The sequence below is a fragment of the Talpa europaea genome (assembly GCF_964194135.1).
Source record: "Talpa europaea genome assembly, chromosome: 10".
Taxonomy (NCBI): domain Eukaryota; kingdom Metazoa; phylum Chordata; class Mammalia; order Eulipotyphla; family Talpidae; genus Talpa; species Talpa europaea.
Window position 1 is genome coordinate 26,218,729 of NC_140077.1, and position 18,653 is coordinate 26,237,381.

At 38.9% G+C, this 18,653-nt stretch overlaps 1 protein-coding gene across 4 annotated transcripts in view; it reads left to right on the top strand.

Annotated features, from left to right (window-relative positions):
- IDE (insulin degrading enzyme) overlaps positions 1-18,653 on the top strand; it is a gene marked incomplete at both ends in the record, with an annotated part of 74,135 nt that overhangs the window by 43,905 nt on the left and 11,577 nt on the right. For 3 of the 4 annotated variants that reach the window (XM_084246386.1, XM_084246388.1, XM_084246389.1), the window contains 7 exons: positions 3,172-3,274; positions 6,333-6,455; positions 8,156-8,238; positions 12,672-12,816; positions 15,540-15,650; positions 16,804-16,924; positions 17,710-17,801. In XM_084246386.1, coding sequence (XP_084102512.1) covers positions 3,172-3,274; positions 6,333-6,455; positions 8,156-8,238; positions 12,672-12,816; positions 15,540-15,650; positions 16,804-16,924; positions 17,710-17,801 — 778 coding nt within the window. Of the gene's footprint in view, positions 1-3,171; positions 3,275-6,332; positions 6,456-8,155; positions 8,239-12,671; positions 12,817-13,302; positions 13,448-15,539; positions 15,651-16,803; positions 16,925-17,709; positions 17,802-18,653 lie in introns of all 4 variants that reach the window. The other variant, XM_084246387.1, reaches the window with a different exon arrangement.

An 18,653-nucleotide genomic window follows, 5' to 3' on the forward strand; every position in this document is an offset into this window, starting at 1 on the left:
ATGTTTTAAAATTTTTTGTCAAGCATGATTGCAACAGTTCAGGAAATACTATAATAAACAAATATGAAGCTTAAACAATCAGTAAATGACCAGTCTCTTTTTATCTTTACCCATAACTGTTTACTCACCCAGTATTTATATAGTTGTCCTCCAGAGCATTTAGCTTAGCACCTTCCCTGAGCTTTTCTACTTTCTCACAACTGAATTTTAAGAGTTCTTATTTCAGAGGGCATGTCTACTGCCAAATGAATATTTCAGTCTTCACAATTTGTAATCAGTCCTTTGCCCATTATTATGACGTCTGGACTGTCATTCAGGGAAACTAAAGCTATCTGTGTAGTGAACTCTTCCAAAATCAAATTTCTTATGGAGAAAATATGATAATACCACCTCTCTCCATTGCTATTCTACCTCCTAACCTAGTTTTCTGATATCTTGAAAATCAATCCATAAATTCTTTGAGAAACCAGTAGGAGTAGAAGCAATTTCTAGGACTAAGTCTTAGCAAACTCTGTCATGTATTGAATGCCCTTAAGAAGCATGACATAATATTCATGTGCCTGTGTTGTTCTTTACATACTCTATATATACAAAAGGAATTCTTGAACTTCCAACATGCACCACTCTTTCATACTCTAAACCCCGTAATTCCTCTCTATGTTTCTGTGTAACAAATTCTTACTTACCTTGTTTTCTAGAAATGTTAGTGATCAGTGGCAGGTAAGTCAGATCAGAAACCCTTGAGCTAGAAGATTAGTCAGTCATATTCACAGTAGGTGGGTCAGATTGCTTATGGTATCTACCCTAAAACAAATGTTAAGGTCACATCCAGTTAGCTACATAGAGGATTTTATCTGTTATAGATGTGTTTGGAATCTATAGACATGGAATGAATGAATAAGAAATAGATGATTCAGACAACCAGGCAGTGAAGCTCAATGGACAGATGCTAAGAATACAGAGATTGGGGTTTCAGCATACACTAGTTTTGACTGCAAGCACTGGACTTTAAGCTGTGACGCTGACATTCAGAAGCTAGAATCAAATCTCTGGGAGGACAGGTAAGAACAAGCAGCATCAGGCACAGACTTAGGTATTTGAATTTGGACATGAGAGAGAAGTAGAACCTGTGACAGGTCTGAGTTCATGCCAAACCTTCAAGCTACTGGCTGAGGACTCCTCTATCCACAAAATTCAAAATAGGTTTGGTCTTAGCCTGGGATTGAGTCTGCTGGTGGAGTGTAATGATTCTAACTTCGATAATTGAAAAGCAACAGAGACAGAAATGTCCCTCATGACCCTCTACTGGTACCAGGGTTTTTTTTAATACTCTGCTCATAATCTTTTGGTATCATCTTACCTCTACCTTCTCTTCCTGAACTCTTTTTCCCTCTCATTTCTCTTCTGGACTATTTCTATTATCCCATGAAAGAACACTTTTTTTTTTTTTTTTAAAGACATATTTTTCTTATATATGATTTATTTATTTATTTGTTTGTTTTTTTAATAGAGGCATGTTTTATTTATTTGTTTGTTTGTTTTGTTTATACATACACTGGGTACAGTCAGAAGCGCGGGAGAGTGAGAGAATTCACCAGAGCCAGAGTGGGGAGCAGAGCAGGCAGAAAGACCGAAGTACACTGCTGAGGGGAGCAGCGGGCGGCAGGAGAGGTCTGCGCGCCATGTGGGACCCTCCTCTGGTGGCCGGGGAGCAGCCGGCAATCGAACCGGCGCTGCAGAGGCCGCGGGCAGCTTCGCAACCCAGTGCTCAACCGCTGCGCCACCGGGGAGGCCCTGAAAGAACACTTTTAATAAGTCAGTAGACAGGGGGCCTCCCCGGTGGCGCAGCGGTTGAGCGCTGGGTTGCGAAGCTGCCCGCGGCCTCTGCGGCGCCGGTTCGATCCCCGGCTGCTCCCCGGCCACCGGAGGAGGGTCCCACATGGCGCGCAGACCTCTCCTGCCGCCTGCTGCTCCCCTCAGCAGTGTACTTCGGTCCTTCTGCCTGCTCTGCTCCCTGCTCTGGCTCTGGTGAATTCTCTCACCCTCCCACGCTTCTGACTGTACCCAGTGCTTGTATAAATAAATAAATAAATCTTGAAAAAAAAAAAAAAAGTCAGTAGACAGGACTTCCTGGTCGTCTTTTGGATCTCTAGATGATCCAATGGAATTTCTTGTTAACTCTGTGCCTCCAAGATGTTCCCAGGAAGATGTACTTTGTTTTTGATTTTTTTAAGGACTATTTTTAGCTGGTGTTTTTTCACTTTTTCCTGTAGCCACTCTTTTTTAATTTTAACCAATAGCATACCTACAAAAATCTTTCCTGCAAACACTTTCATACTAAAAGCGATGGCCATAATCACAGAGTAAAGAAATTATGGTCAGAAACCTCCATACATACATTACCTATTTGGCTAATCTTACAGGATTGCTGGCTTTTAGAGACCCAACACATTCTTTTTTTTTTTTTAAAGGTTTATTTATTTATGCATACAAGAGCTGGGATACAGGCCAGAGATGCGGGGGGGTTAAGAGAATTCACTCGAGACGGAGCGGGGAATAGAACAGGCAGACTGACAGAAGCACACTGCTGAGGGGAGCAGCAGGCGAGTCAGGAGAGGTCTGCCGCGCCATGTGGATTGTTCCCTGGCTGGCCAGGGATTGAACTCATGCTGCAGAGGTTGCAGATTGCCTCATAGGTTGCATTTTTTTTTTTTTTTTTTTTTATAGAGGCATGCTTTATTTGTTTGCTGGTTTGTTTGTTTGTTTTGTTTATACATGCACTGGGTACAGTCAGAAGCGCGGGAGGGTGAGAGAATTCACCAGAGCCAGAGCGGGGAGCAGAGCAGACAGAAGGACCGAAGGACACTGCTGAGGGGAGCAGCGGGCGGCAGGAGAGGTCTGCGCGCCATGTGGGACCCTCCTCCAGTGGCCTGGGAGCAGCCGGGGATCGAACCTGCACCACAGAGGCCGCGGGCAGCTTCGCAACCCAGCGCTCAACCGCTGCGCCACCGGGGAGGCCCTCATAGGTTGCATTTTAACCCCTTGTGCCACCACGGAGGCTCCACATTCTTGGATATTATTTATGTTTTCGTGAGTTAGGTTTTATATAAATTTATTACATAATGTAAGCTTATAGGTTTTTTTCTGTTTGTTTTTTCCATCTATTTCTAGGGTTGCAGTAGTTTCTAAATCTTTTGAAGGAAAAACAGATCGCACAGAAGAGTGGTATGGAACCCAGTACAGACAAGAAGCTATACCAGATGAAGTCATTAAGGTAGTGTTAACACACCCATGAATAAACCTGATATGTGGGGGACACACAAGAACATGAATTTCCTGGATATACCAGCTCACAGGCCAGAGTGTGGAAAGTGATGTCCAAGTGCTGTCTGTACTGTCCTGAGGGCAGAAAGCAAGGAGCAAGAGAGCTGTAGCTTAGGTTTTAGCATGAAGAAATGGCACCCCAGCCACCCCCCCACAGGTCTGTCATACAGCAGGTCTGTAAAGCTAACTTGCAGCTTCATGCCATCAAAGATCATTGAACTACAAAGTATAAGGGAAGCAAAGGCACTGAGCCAGGCAGGAAGAGATGGCAGTAAGTGAACAGAAAACAAATGCAAAGGTTCCAGTCTTGCTGTGATCACAGGCAGGGAGCAGTCTCTGGAGAATCATACTGTCTTCACTTTAGGAGGTACTGTATTTCATGCTGTTTTGTATCATTGCTCTTTGTGTCCACGCAGGGGAATTAGGATTTTTTTCAAAACAGGTAAGCTTAGATAGTATTTACCCCATTCAAAATATTGAATTCCAAACTAAGTCATATCTCCTTCTCTTGAACTTTTTTCAGTTCTCATTGGCTGTGTAACTTTGAGATTGTGTTTTTCATTTATGGGAAGACACCAAAAAATTTGCTGTGACTAGCTCCTAGTTAAACTCAAGTAATGGAAATCTCTCTCTCTCTCTCTTTTTTTTTTTTACTTTTCTAATTGTTTTTGTTATTTATTTTTTATTTTATATATCTTTTATATCATTCTTCATTTTTATACACTGTATACTTTCTCCTCTCAGGTGTAGTCCCCGTGAGATTCCCACCACCAATTCACCCGTGTCCCATCACCATAGTCCCTTGTGCTCTTCCCACCTTTGTTTTGATCCTTCCTCCTCCCCTGCAGAATGTCTCTGATTTATGGTTGAAGTAATGGACATTTCTTAAATGTACCTGTGTAATGACTATACAGAAAAGAAGATATAAGTTTAAGAAAGAAAGACATCACTGATACACAGGAGATCTGTGATATATCCATAGTACAAAGGTAGTGACTAAAAGCCCTTTTGTGTATGAAGATCTCTATCTTACTAAACTGGGAGGAAAGCTGCTCTCCCTTGAATTAGAGCTTGGCTTGAACTAATCCTAAAATAAGAGGGAAGTTTTATTCACCAAACTCTAAAAAACAAACCTGTCCTGAGTGGGATTTTAAAAAAAAAAATGCATCTGATTGCTCAGCAATGAAATTACTTGCTAAGTGTTTCCCAGTCCCTATTCTATTCTGTCATTCTGGAGAGTTAAGTTGTCACTTATGCATAATGTGGATCCCGGTGCCAAAGAAATAAATACAGGGACCAAAATAGAACTGCAAAAGCTGTAAGACTGCCATATCAGCTGGATTCCCAAATACTAAACTCAGAGTTACTGGTAGTTGGTTGCTCTTTATTTTCTTTAGATAATGAAAAGTCTTATAAATTAGAGTTCAGTAATCAGTGCCCTGTGATCGAACCCATTTAGCTTTTAAAACTAGCTCATGATGTTTTGGAACTGTATGTGTTCAAACAGAAGTGCCTCATTTTATAAGTGAGTGGTGCTGAGGGTACTGGCACATTTCAGAGGTGTCTTCTTTAATACATGAGTAGGCTCCCTGGTGGCCTAGGTGTTAAGTCTCAGTGCTATCATCCGTACGACCTGAGTTCAGTCCCCTACCAGGGAGGTAACCCCATGGCACAGCAGACCACTCCTGTTTTCGTCCGCTGCTCCCCTTAGTGCATTTCAGTGGATCCACCTGTTCTACTCCCCGCTCTCTCTGGTGAATCCTCTTACCCGCTGCACCTCTGGCTTACACCCCAGTTCTTCTATGCAAAAATAAGAAAAATAAAAATAAAACTTTGAAAAGAAATAAATCATGAGTATACTCTACCTCAGTTTCATATAATGTTCAGTGGTTAGCAAATGTTTTCTATAAAGAGCCATAATAAATATTTCTAGGCCACATGTCTTTCTGTTGCTATTCTTTCTTGTTTAGTTTTTTGTTTTTAAACAATCCCTTTAAAATATCAGAACCATGTTTAGCTTCCAGCTGTATAAAAACAGACCACCAGCTGTATCAGGCCTACAGGCCATCAATTGTTGATCACTACGAGAGAGAATTAATGTTTTTTATGTATGGGCAAACCCCTGATGTTCAGCCATATTTTATTTTATGTCATTATATAGTAAATTTCTGGAGCCCAGACTCCATGAGTTCTAACAGGCATTTTAAGTCATGATCTCAACAGTATTCTTTCAAAATAGCATACATATTTAGTAAAAAAAACTTGTAGTGTAAATACTGTATTTATGCTTGTAATGTATAATACAGAGTTAGTGTATTTGAAAAGTCTCATTCTTTGTCCAGGGGAAAAAAAAGCTAATCCATGAAACAGATACAACCTGTCGGTTGTGTCAGCCTTGTACCACAGTCAACACTTAAGGCTCAACTTTGTCCTTAACTTTGTGTTTGAATTACTGGTTCACTTGAAAGTTCGCATGATCATCTGGGAGAAGTGTGAGCCAGGCCTTACGAAATGTTGAAATAAAGAACCCCCTGTTAGCCAAGCTTTCCAGTCATACAAGAAGTTACTTAGTGTGGCTCAAAGTTTTACTCCTATACAAATGACCTATAGCCCAGCAGTTGTGGGACTATACCCGTATTATACAGATTATTCTTTAATTATCCATTCTTTGAAGAACTAAAGCAAACAGGATCTTCATATGGACCAGTCAGCCTCTCAGTGTTCTAGTTTATGTTTCTTAACCTCAGCTGGTCATTTTGAAGATGTGTAAAGAGGAAAGATAAATACAAACTCTTCATTAATACCAGAGAGGCCACCTCAAGTTTCATAAAAAAGCCATCAGCAAACCTTGGAAGTAACTTCTTTGGAGATGATGGTGAAGAGTGCTGTGTGACATTTATTCCCTTAATCTTTGCCTGGATATTAAGCAAAGGGACAATTTTAAACTCTGAAATCAAACTCTTAAATAAACTAATTGTTTATGTATATGTTTTTCATTATTCATCCAGAAATGGCAAAATGCTGACCTGAATGGGAAATTTAAACTTCCAATGAAAAATGAATTTATTCCTACAAATTTTGAGATTTTATCACTGGAAAAAGAAGCAACACCATACCCTTCTCTTATTAAGGTAACATATTAAAATTAGGGGACCAAGCTATTACATAAAAGAGAATAAAGATGATTTCTTGCATTTGGTACTATGTTGATTTGGGGGAAGCTCATTCTAAAAGGTCACAGAAAAGTTGCAGAGAATAGCTAGAAGAAATTAAAAGGCTAGATATGTAAAGCAGACAAAACTAGTAAACAGCATAAATTCTAGAGAATTATGGTTTTTGCAGGAAAAAAATTGCCATTCTGACTATAATCACAAATCTGCTGACAGATAGTAGCCTCTTTTCTGTATTCACTGAAGATCCAGTAAGGAAGTAAATTTATACTTACATGCATCATGTAAGTTAGAGATAATGAATTTCTAAAGCCTGGAAGAGAACATATCCAAAGGAAACTCTTGGATTTCCTGCCCTTAAAAACTATTCCTATATGAAGTTAATGAAGTTATAAGCCAGTTGATTGAGAAGTGGAATTTTTCCTTCTTCAGAATTTTTTTCCTGGTATTATTTCACACCTTAGATATATTATATAGAAAAATAGATCAAATTATTTTCTTAAAAAATTATCAAGAATATATTTTCTTCATGATTTAGCATTCAGATTAACTCAGTGAGATAAAAATTAATATTTAGGAACATGAAATATAATTTATTTTCAGCAAGTAAGATTATTAAGACATTTTAATGAGTTTTGAATTAAGTTATTCAAAGAGAAAACCTATTCTTTTTATTTGTTGTTTGTTTTAAACAGGCCTTCTCAGCAAATAAAGGAGAATGTTAAACCATTTATGTCCCTTGTCAGAATTTCAAGGTAGTTCCAAGTGAACACCTAAGGCTGGTTTTAGTGTAGTATGAGTGATGCATTTATTTATCCATCTCTATGTTAGTTACCCACAGTTGCATAACAACTACTCCAGATTTAGCATCTTTAAACTATAAACATTTTATCTCACAGTTTCTGAGGGTGAGGGACCTGGAAGTGCCCTAGGTGGGTAACTCTGTCTCAGGGTCTCTCCTAAGGTTATAGTTAAGCAATTGACTGGGTCTTCAGTCAGCTGAAGTCTCAGCTAGGACTGAGGTTCTCTTCCAAGTTTAGTTGTATGGCTGTTGGCAGACCTCATTCGTCACCACATGGGCATCTCCACTGAGTTGCCTGACATGACAGTTGGCATCCTCAAAAATGAGTAACCCCAGAGGTAAAGTGGATGTTAAAGATAGAAGCCATAATATCCTTTATAATTTAATCTCAAAGGACTACATCTTCATTTCTGTTAAATTCTCTTGGTCAGACAGACCAAACTTGGTCCAATTTGGGAGAGAAAACTATATATGAGCATGAATTCCAGCAGACAGGGATCGCTGCAGTCTGCCTTAGAGACTGGCTGCCATACTTCCAGAAGGACTTCTGCGTCTGCCTCCCACTGTCCAGAAAGACAATGCCAGTTGGTATTGGCATCTCCATTCTTTCTTTCTTCACTCTATCCCCATTTCCTTACCCAGGGAGAATGGAGGGTGATTGCTCTCTGCTACTGAAAGCATCAAACCTCTCTCCAGTGTCCTATCGGCTAAGCCTCTCAGTATGCTTTATGGCCATGAGACAGTAGCCTATCCAGAATAAAACTCAACAGTTGCCTCTGTCCTCTTGAAGAATGATTTGATTGAACATTTTTGCCTAATGTGGTCATGTTTCCATAATCAAATTGTTTCTCCATCACAGGATACAGCTATGAGCAAACTCTGGTTCAAACAAGATGATAAGTTTTTCTTGCCAAAGGCTTGTCTCAACTTTGAATTTTTCAGGTATGTAAAATGAATCTATCTACAGAGCTTCTTATAAAAATTCAACAGTTACATTTCTAAAAGTTTTCTTTGCTTCCTTGAGGACGCATATCTAGAAATGAAAGGAATTAGATTTTAGCTTAAAATCAGGAAGACTGCCGTCCTTAACTAATATTGTTAATTCTTTCTTTCCATTGGTGAACGCACCCTTTACCTGAATGGATTTATATTCGTTATGATGGCCTCCCTAGTCTTCAGGATTTTCGAATCTGGGGACGTGCTATGCACACACCCAGACATTTCATTGAAGAAAGATGAAATAATCAGAATTTGTTGTTGTTGTGACTTTGGTTTGGCATTCCTGAAGCTTGTCTAGCACAGACGTAGTAGTTACTAAATTAGTTTGAGTCCCTTCAAGCCCTTTAATTACCTGGAGCGCTTAGATAGTGTTTTCTCTAATCTTGGCTTGTTTATTTAAAAGTGATTTTAATAAAAATTAAGAAGTATTTACTAAAATTCATGAGCAATGTTATGGTTGTAGTGATTTCTCAATATAGATTTTCAGTTCTTCTCTGTCTCCTTTTATTCATTTGTGTGGTAAAGTATATCACCCAGTTCAAATTTAGATCTGTGAGGTTACAATTTGTGATTGTGTATTTCTAAAATTCAATGCTCTGTGTTTGTGAAATATAAACTTACTCTATAATACTATTCAAAATGATAAGCCTTTTCATTAAATTTTATTTAATTGACTTGACATGTAATTAAAGCCGAATATGCTTAAAATGGTTTTAGAAAAGGGGACATGAATCTAGGTAGAAAATTAGCATTTCACCAACAAATCCATTGAGATTATAGAACTATAACCATGTGTTTTATAGCATGAAATTTATACATTATCTGGAGCTTTGCTGAGTGAGATTTTTTTTTTATAGCAAACATGGTTTATTGTTGATAGAGAACAATGCAAAGCTGGTTTTATTTCTTGATAGTTCAAAGTGATATTTTTAACAATCTAAGCAACTTGTTACTTCGTCATTTTGTTTCTATGATTATCAACTTTTTCAGAATACTTTTTGAGAGACCATTTCTTTTTTGACCAAATTATCCATCTGTCTTTTTTCCTCACTACCACCATCCATCACTCCTATTCCCCCTCTACACTGCCCAGCATAGTTCTTAGATTTAAAAATGTCTGCTTTCCACCATCCCTACTCTCTGGGTTCTGATCTTCCTAGAGGTAAACGCTGTTAGATTTCTTGTACATTCTTACAGAAATTTTCTGTGTCTAAATTCTCTTTATCTCATATAGTATTATGTTATATACATTCTTACAGCTTTTTTTTTTTAAGATTTATTTATTTATTTATTTATTTGTTTATACATACATACAAGCACTGGGTACAGTCAGAAGCACGGGAGGGTGAGAGAATTCACCAGAGCCAGAGCAGGCAGAAGGACCGAAGTACACTGCTGAGGGGAGCAGCGTGCGGCAGGAGAGCTCTGCGTGCCATGCAGGATGGAGAGGTCTGCGTGCCATGCGGGACCCTCCTCCAGTGGCCGGGGAGCAGCCGGGGATTGAACTGGCGCTGCAGAGGCTTCGGGCAGCTTCGCAAGCCAGCGCTCAACCACTGCGCCACCGGGGAGGCCCTTTTCTTACAGCTTTTAAAGTACTTTTTTTTTAAATTTTTTTTTTATAGAGGCATGTTTTATTTATTTATTTGTTTGTTTGTTTTGTTTATACATGCACTGGGTACAGTCAGAAGCGCGGGAGGGTGAGAGAATTCACCAGAGCCAGAGCAGGCAGAAGGACAGAAGTACACTGCTGAGGGGAGCAGCGGGCGGCAGGAGAGGTCTGCGCGCCATGTGGGACCCTCCTCCGGTGGCCGGGGAGCAGCCGGGGATCGAACCGGCACCGCAGAGGCTGCGGGCAGCTTTGCAACCCAGCGCTCAACCACTGCGCCACCGGGGAGGCCCTTTTCTTACAGCTTTTAAACCCCTGATCCATATTTAACCATTTAAATCTGATTAAGGAATAGTTTGGGACCCTCGCCAGCGCTAGGTAAAGAACAGGCACTACAGAGGCTGCAGGCAGCCTCGCAGCCCAGCGCTCAACCGCTGTGCCACCAGGGGAGGCCCTACAGAGTAGTTTTTAAATTAACATATGAATCAGAATTTAAGCATTTCCGTTGTATTATATTCTCTTTTAAAAGTTAATTTAAGGGCCCTCCCTGGTGGCTCAAGGGGTTAAGACACAACCTATGAAGCTATCTGCGCAGCCAATGCAGCAGGAGTTCAATCCCCAGTCAGGGAGCTGCCCACATGACACAGCAGCCCTCTCCTCACTCACCCGCTGCTCCCCTCAGCAGTGTGTTTCAGTCAATCTACCTGTTCTGTTCTCCACTCTATCTCTGGTGGATCCTCTCACCCCCTCCTCTGGCCTGTGGCCTGTACCCCAGTTCTTGTGTGCATGAATGGATAAATTCTTAAAAAAAAAAAAAAAAATTAGGACCTCTCCATTTCACCAGCACAGCTGATGTGGATATATCATTTTAGAATACCTCTTGGAATTGCTTTCTCATCTTGAGCCCTGTTACTTTGCGTACCTCCCAGATTTGGTTTTATATCACTTTTCACTTCCACATAATGAAGCTCAGGCCTAAGCTCTAAGAGCCTGCGCTCTTTCATAGACTATTATTTTGTTAATACTGCTGTTGTTGTATTATAAGTTTCTGAGGTGCTCTTTGCCTAAAGAAGAAAGTCATGTACTTCCTATACTTAAAATACTTTTTAAAAAAATTAATGACATGGGCCTCCCCAGTGGCGCAGTGGTTGAGCGCTGGGTTGCGAAGCTGCCCGCAGCCTCTGCAGTGCCGGTTCTATCCCTGGCTGCTCCCCGGCTGCCAGAGGAGGATCCCACATGGCGCGCAGTCCTCTCCTGCTGCCCACTGCTCCCCTCAGCAGTGTACTTCGGTCCTTCTGCCTGCTCTGCTCACCGCTCTGGCTCTGGTGAATTCTCTCACCCTCCCACGCTTCTGACTATACCCACTGCTTGTACAAATAAATAAATAAATAAATAAAAATCTCTTAAAAAAAAAAATTAATGACTACATTCATTTAGAGTTTCCAGGTGGAAATGTTTGTATGACTGTAGAAATTTCTCTTTGATTTTAATTTTCTAAGGGGCTAAACATTTTGCCTCTTTTGCTTTATCAACCTTAATAAAATTGTTGGCTTGGCTGTCAGTATATTTATATTTATTGTGCTACGGATAGAGTGAAACTTTGTTGCCAAATAAATCTAGTAGGCACCTGTCCCAGGTCCTTTACACTGATTGTTTCCTCTACCTGGATATCCCCACCTCCAGCAGATATCCTTGGGGTTTACTCCCTTACTTAGTTAAGTGCTTCCTACCTCATCAGAGAGGCCTTGATTGACTATCTTATGTAAATTAGCAATCTTCCTTCTCTGCCATCACTACCCATCATTCACATTCCCCTTACTTTACTTAATTTTTCTCCATAATACTATCACCACCTAATATATCATAATTAAATTTATTACTTGTTTTCTCTAACTAGACTATGAACCCTGTGGTCAGGAACTTTGCCTGATTTGTTCCTTCTGTATTCCCTCTACTTAGAGAAGAGACTAGCTCTGTCATAAGCATGTAATACATACTTGTTTGAATGAATCTTTTACTGCTCATGAAAGTAAATAATGTCATGTAGTCAGATGAGTAGGTCATTTGACTTGTATTTGAATCCTGACTGCTCCTACCAACCATGTGAGATGATAAAAATTATGTTCCTTATTTGGGGAATGAAGATTGAAGTGATCTCTGTGGGCCTATTTGGCTCTTGTACTTTATAATTGTTTCCACTCTTTTGTTTCTCTTTCTTACTTAAAAATTTTCCTATATTAATAGTGTTTCCTAGTTCTGACTACAGTTCCATGGTGGAAATTATCAGTTATTTTACCGACAATGTTCTAGCTTTATTGGTTTTGGGCAAAACCTAACATTTTCACAGTTCTCAGTTTTTCTTTTTTAAATTCATATAGTGATAGCACACAAGCCTTCTCAATCCCTTACTGTCCACCAAGGGTGAGGCTTGCTTAGAGGGAGAATGAGGATATACAAATGTGTCAACTCTGTGTTGCCTTTATAGCCTAAAGGTAGACTTGCACTTTGGCCCGTTCCACTCTCTTTTTGTCTGCTACCTCATCTGGTGTAAGCAATGCCTTCTCACTCTTCACCACTCCCAGCACAGATGGCATATGTTAGGCTTCTTTTTCAGACATCTTTTTTCCCCTAAGAAGAGACTCAAGAATTTAAACCATATTTTCAGGAAATTATATTAACCTGTGTTCAGTGTCTTGATCCATCTCGAAAGGCCACGCATCACACTGGGAAGTAATAAATCAGCTATTTTACTGTCAACATTTTCTTCCAGCCCATTTGCTTATGTGGACCCCTTGCACTATAACTTGGCCTATTTGTACCTTGAGCTCCTCAAAGACTCACTCAACGAGTATGCATATGCAGCAGAGCTAGCAGGCTTGAGCTATGACCTCCAAAATACCATCTATGGGATGTATGTAAGTACCCACATCTTAGAGCCTTCCATTCATCAACATTTTTTGTATTGATTTGATGGAAGCATTTTTGATTGAGGGTATAAGTTTAATTTCTTTTTTTAATCTTTGTAGCTAATCATTTTCTCATCATTTAATTTTTCAGTTAATTCTTACTAAGTATTCAGCAATATACCATTCATATAATGCAAATTTTCCTTGATTTCTTTTTTTTTTTTTAACATCTTTCATTAGATTGTCATTTTTCTCCTCAAATGAAATTGGACCGTGAATTAGGTTTAGGTCTCATTCATTCTATGTCTGAAGTCTTGGTCTTTGACAACAGAGAATGAAGTCTTGCTGCCATTGTAAAACATAAGGTTGGCCTATACTATTTACCTGGAAATTCAGATCATGAGGCTGCATATCCATACTCTTCGGTCATGTTTCTTCATTACCATGCCATTGCTTGAGGTATCAAAGCATTTCTTTTGTTTTTCTTTTTGTTAGTCGCTACATTTATGCTGATCCTCTCCATTGCAACATGACTTACCTGTTTATCAGGTTATTGAAGGATGATTTAAAAGAGTATACATATGCAGCACGCCTCTCAGGTTTGAGCTATGGCATTGCATCAGGAATGAATGCAATACTTGTAAGTAAAATGAAAACCAAAGAAAAGGCACCACATCATTTAAAAAGCATTATGTTGAGCTTGAGAAAACTATTAACTTCTGCATTCTTAAACAAGAAGACTGATGGTTTTTTCCTTGCACTTTTTTAAAGACTGAAGAACTCAAATTAGTATTAGTTCCACTAATGAATGATTTAATAGAGCTTAGTATATCTTGTGAATATGCTACATATATTTATTTGCATGTTCCTCCGCTTAAAATATTTAACATATTAATCCTGATAGCATGTTGTTCATTTGAGTACATTGTCTGTGAGTGAAAGATATTCATAGCTAATGTTGTGATGCTTAAATCTTACTTAAATGTAAGCTTCTTTTATTTCTGCTGACAGTAGTAGAAAGCTCCTGTGTTCAAATACATCTGGCATTTTTATTTAATTTATTTTGTAACATGCATCATTAATTACTTTTAAGTGTGTTTTAAAATAAGCATTATTAAATGCATTTCAAGAAATGATTAGATACTTTTTTCTTAAAACAGTTTCTGTTTTTAAACTTTATCTCATTTCCAAATTAACAACCCTTTTATGGAATACATTCATCACTTTTCTTAAGGATATTTTGTTTGTTTTACTATAAATGAAAATGAGAGCATGCGCTGCATTCTCCTTTTTAAAAATTCTTATACAAATGGTTTTAGGGTTTTTCAATTTTATTTGCAGTCATGTTTTTACTTCACACAAATTTTCTGGTAGCTTTTGTTTAAGGTAGAAGAGTTTATAAAACCTAACCATTCTCAGAGTCTAGGGAACTTTGAAGCTCAGACATCAAAATAAACTCTAAGTTGAAAAATTATAATCTATTCTTTATTTTTTGCTATTGTTATAGCATGTTGCCATTAAAATAATTTTTTATTTGTGACAAAATGGGCTTTCTGCTAATTGTCAGTCAGATTTCCATTGTATGTTATGTTCCTCCCATGGCCAATGACTTTCACTTCTGCTGAGGTTCTTGGGATCACTTTTCACGGATGGAGCCTTTCATAAGCATTCTAGTTGCAGTGTATCTTGTGCACCTGGGGGTGCCGCCATGTGGAAATGAATAATAGGCGTCCCCAATTTTCAAACTATTATGCTTTCAGATATCATTAAAGTGAATTGTCCTAAAGCAGAATCCTGATGTAACTTACAATGGATCCTCACTACACATTTATCTTGCCATCATTGACTTTTAGGACATCAGCAGATTTATCAAATAACAATTTGTGAGATGTGTAGATGCTTATTGAGCAGCATTGAATGAGAAGAGTGGCAAATAATACAAAACTGGGCTGACTGATTTTTACAGATGATTTTTTAAATATTACAATTAAATTGGGACCATAACCAGCAGTTTGCTAGATAATACCCCCCCCAACCCCCCCACTCTGTGATTTTCATCTTCGGATCATGCCTATAAAAAGTTTTAGCCTGCTGGGACCTTTCTGGTGGTGTCTAAGCACTATGAAGCTATCAGCAACCACTGTAGCACGAGTTCAATCCCAACCAGGTAGCTAATCCACATGGCTCAGCAGACCTTTCCTTTCTTGCCCGCTGCTCCCCTCAGCAGTGTACTGCAGTCGATCCACCTGTTCTTCTCCCCACACTGTCTCTGGTTAATTCTCTCACCACCACCCACAACCTCTGGACTACACCCCAACTCTTATATGTATAAATAAAAATCTTAAAAATAGTTTTAGCCTGCTAGTCCTCAGAAACACTTTTTGAAGATTAAACTTAAAATGAATTCAAGAATTCATTTTCGTATAATGAAAACTTGAATTTTGATGCTGTATTGTGTGCTACCATAGTTTGGCACCAGGTGAGTTTTCCTGCTGTTGATTTTGTATAGGACAAGCAAAATTATCCTTTGGGGTATTAGTAAAGATGATTAATGTTATCCTATTGAGTATTAAAAGTTATATAATAGAACATTAAATTGAATTTCTTTCATTTTTATTTTAATATACCTGGTTTGGGGATTTTCTTAATGTTTAAAAATCAAATTTGAGGTGTTTATTTAGAATTGTTTCATGATATTCTTAGACTTTAAATACCCTGAACTTTTTCTGTAGCTCTCAGTGAGAGGTTACAATGACAAGCAACCAATTTTGCTAAAGAAGATTATTGAGAAAATGGCTACCTTTGAAATTGATGAAAAAAGATTTGAAATTATCAAAGAGGCGGTAAGTTATCTCAGTTCAAATATATAATGTTTTTGTTTATAAGGTAATATTGCCATCTTATGAACATTTTTGAAAAAGGGGAGAGGAAGAAACTTTTATAACCCTGTAACAGTCATCTCATCCTGTTTCTGCTAAATCTCTTACCCAGAAGGAAAGCCTAGGAGACTATACGCTTTCTCTACAGAGGCCCTTTCTCTGTAGAACCCAAGAGCTAGGGCATTTATATTGACTTTCAGGGAGGAGGCTACAGTAGACCTAATGGCTCTCAAAGATTCCTTCATGCTTTCATCCAGCTTCCATTTCAGAACGCATGACTCTGCATGCCGATGTCTACCTACCACAAGAACTTTGTCACATTAGGGCAAACTATTTTAATCTTGAACTATGTTCCACTTAAATTCAACTCATGGTTGACCCAAAAATAGAAGTTTATTTAAAAACCAAGCTATGGGGCCTCCCCAGTGGTGCAGCAGTTGAGCGCTGGGTTGCAAAGCTGCCCACAGCCTCTGCAGCACCGGTTCGATCCCCGGCCACTGAGCAAGGGTCCCACATGGCACACAGACCTCTCCTGCCGCCCGCTGCTCCCCTCAGCAGTGTACTTCATCGGTCTGCCTGTTCTATTCCCCACTCTGGCTCTGGTGAATTCTGTCACCCTCCCACGCTTCTGACTGTACCCAGTGCTTGTATAAATAAATCTTAAAAAAAAAAAAAAAGCTATGACCTTTATTGTGCACCAAAAATATATCAGTTTTTAAATAAAGATTCGATATTATATATGCACACACATACTCATGTTGTTTGCTTAGTAGCGACTTTTGGGATGGCCTTATCTTATAGACTCAAAGGATGCCAAGAGATAGAGGATCTGAAAACTAGGGATAACTTTCTGAGGCATCAAAGGCATTTGCAGTACATGTCAAATGCTGGGAGTAAAGCAGCAGCTTGGACATGGAAAAAACTTGCCTTTTATTAAGGATCAGAGAAGAATAAACCCCATTCTTAATTATATAATAACTTCAAAAAGGAGAAGCAAATATTTATGCATCCTAGTAACACATGATAAATACAACCTGAAGTTTTTATTATAGTTGATCTTTAAAACTGATTTTCAAAGGATACAAAAAGTTGATGAACCCCTGTCTCCCTTCACTAGTATATGCGGTCTCTTAACAATTTCCGAGCTGAACAGCCTCACCAGCATGCCATGTACTACCTCCGCTTGCTGATGACTGAAGTGGCCTGGACTAAAGATGAACTAAAAGAAGCGCTGGATGGTGAGACTCTTTTTCTACTTACAGCCTAAAGCATTCTTCACTTCTTTCTAAAGTCATTTTTGGTTTACCCTGTTACATAGTGCTTATGCTTTCTAATTTGTAATTCTGTTAAAGTCAACTGCACATACTTCTTATAAAAACAAGAGTGACCTTGAAGTGGTTTTTGTATTCAGGCAGGTTAGCGACATTGTTTTTTATCAGGATCCATACCAGCTAGTTACTACTCTTCATAGATTTCTGTAAATGACTAAGTGTTTGGTCCAAGTACTTACCTGGTTAATATTGTCTTCAGATGAGATGAGAGAGAGGAATAAAAAACTGAGCTTGAAAGTCTTACCATCCAGAAAGAGTGCTCATGCTTGAGGTTAAAAAAAAAAAAATTAGATGGGATTTCTTAGGTCATAAAGCTCCAGTCTAATGACCAAACAAGAGTGTAAATAGATCATTTCACTAGTGGCAAAGAGAGTGTTGTGATAGAGGCCTGCAGAGAATGTTGGGGATGGGGCACTTGACAACTAAATGTAAGGTGGGACTGTGGATATGATCCTGGGACAGAAAAGGAATATTAGTAGAAATTGTGATATCCAAATAAAGTGTATTTTAGTTTATAATATTGTACAGTGTTTCTTAATTTTGATTATGAGAGATGTTAGTGTCAGGAAAAACTGGATGAATTGTACACAGGAACTCTGTACTGTTTTTGCAGTTTCTCTGTCTCAAATTATCTCTAGAGTTTTTTTATAGAACCTTATAGATAGAGCTTACTATTTCTCACACCTTTGCAGATGTCACCCTTCCTCGCCTTAAGGCCTTCATACCTCAGCTCCTGTCACGGCTGCACATTGAAGCTCTTCTCCATGGAAACATAACAAAGCAGGTGGGTGGTTGAAGTGTCAGCAGTCATTTATGGATCAGTGCAAGAGGCATTTTTTCTTTCCTTAGTCTGTCTAAGACTGTTAACCACCACTGCGTGATAAGCATATTAATGTTCATTCCACCTTCTCTGCTCTGTGGAGGAAAGTAGGTTCTGATGGGTTAGAAATGAACTGTGGAATTGCTTTCATGGCTACCTCCTCTGCTGTTGCCCACCTTGTACAGTCATGAAAGGAAATGGAAACAATTATCTCTACCCTGTTTAGGACAGAAGGACTGTGTAGTTGATAAGATACATAGTATGGAATCAGATAATGTGATTTCAATCCCTGACTGCCACATAGTGGTTATGTAATTTTCAGAAGGTGTCCTAACCTCTCGTGCTCAATTTCCTTCTCAGTAAAACTAGAGTCATAAGGATTAAATCAAATACTACATGCCAAGGGTTTAGCACATGGAAATCGCTCTGGAATTCCCATGGCAATCTGTCTCAAGAGCCAACACTATCTACAACTCTGCTATTCTGCCTCCACAACAATATACCCAGGATCGAGTGCTTATAATTTATCAGATATAGGATTCTTATCGAGCATTTTATTCAGAACAAAGCCTTATGCTCATCTCCTTTGCTTTGCTATAACCTCAGGTGTCTTTAATCAGGGTTTTTCTCTTGAAACCAACTTCCCATCACCAATACCGCTCCAGCTTTGTCATTTCTTTTTTCCCCAGCATCAGGATAAGTGTTGATATTTTTCTGGGTCTCTTTTTATCTTCACTTCTACCACAGTGACTGTATTACAAACTGATTTTTATCCATTTGACTAGGATCAAGTGTATTTAACCAAGATTTTAAAAT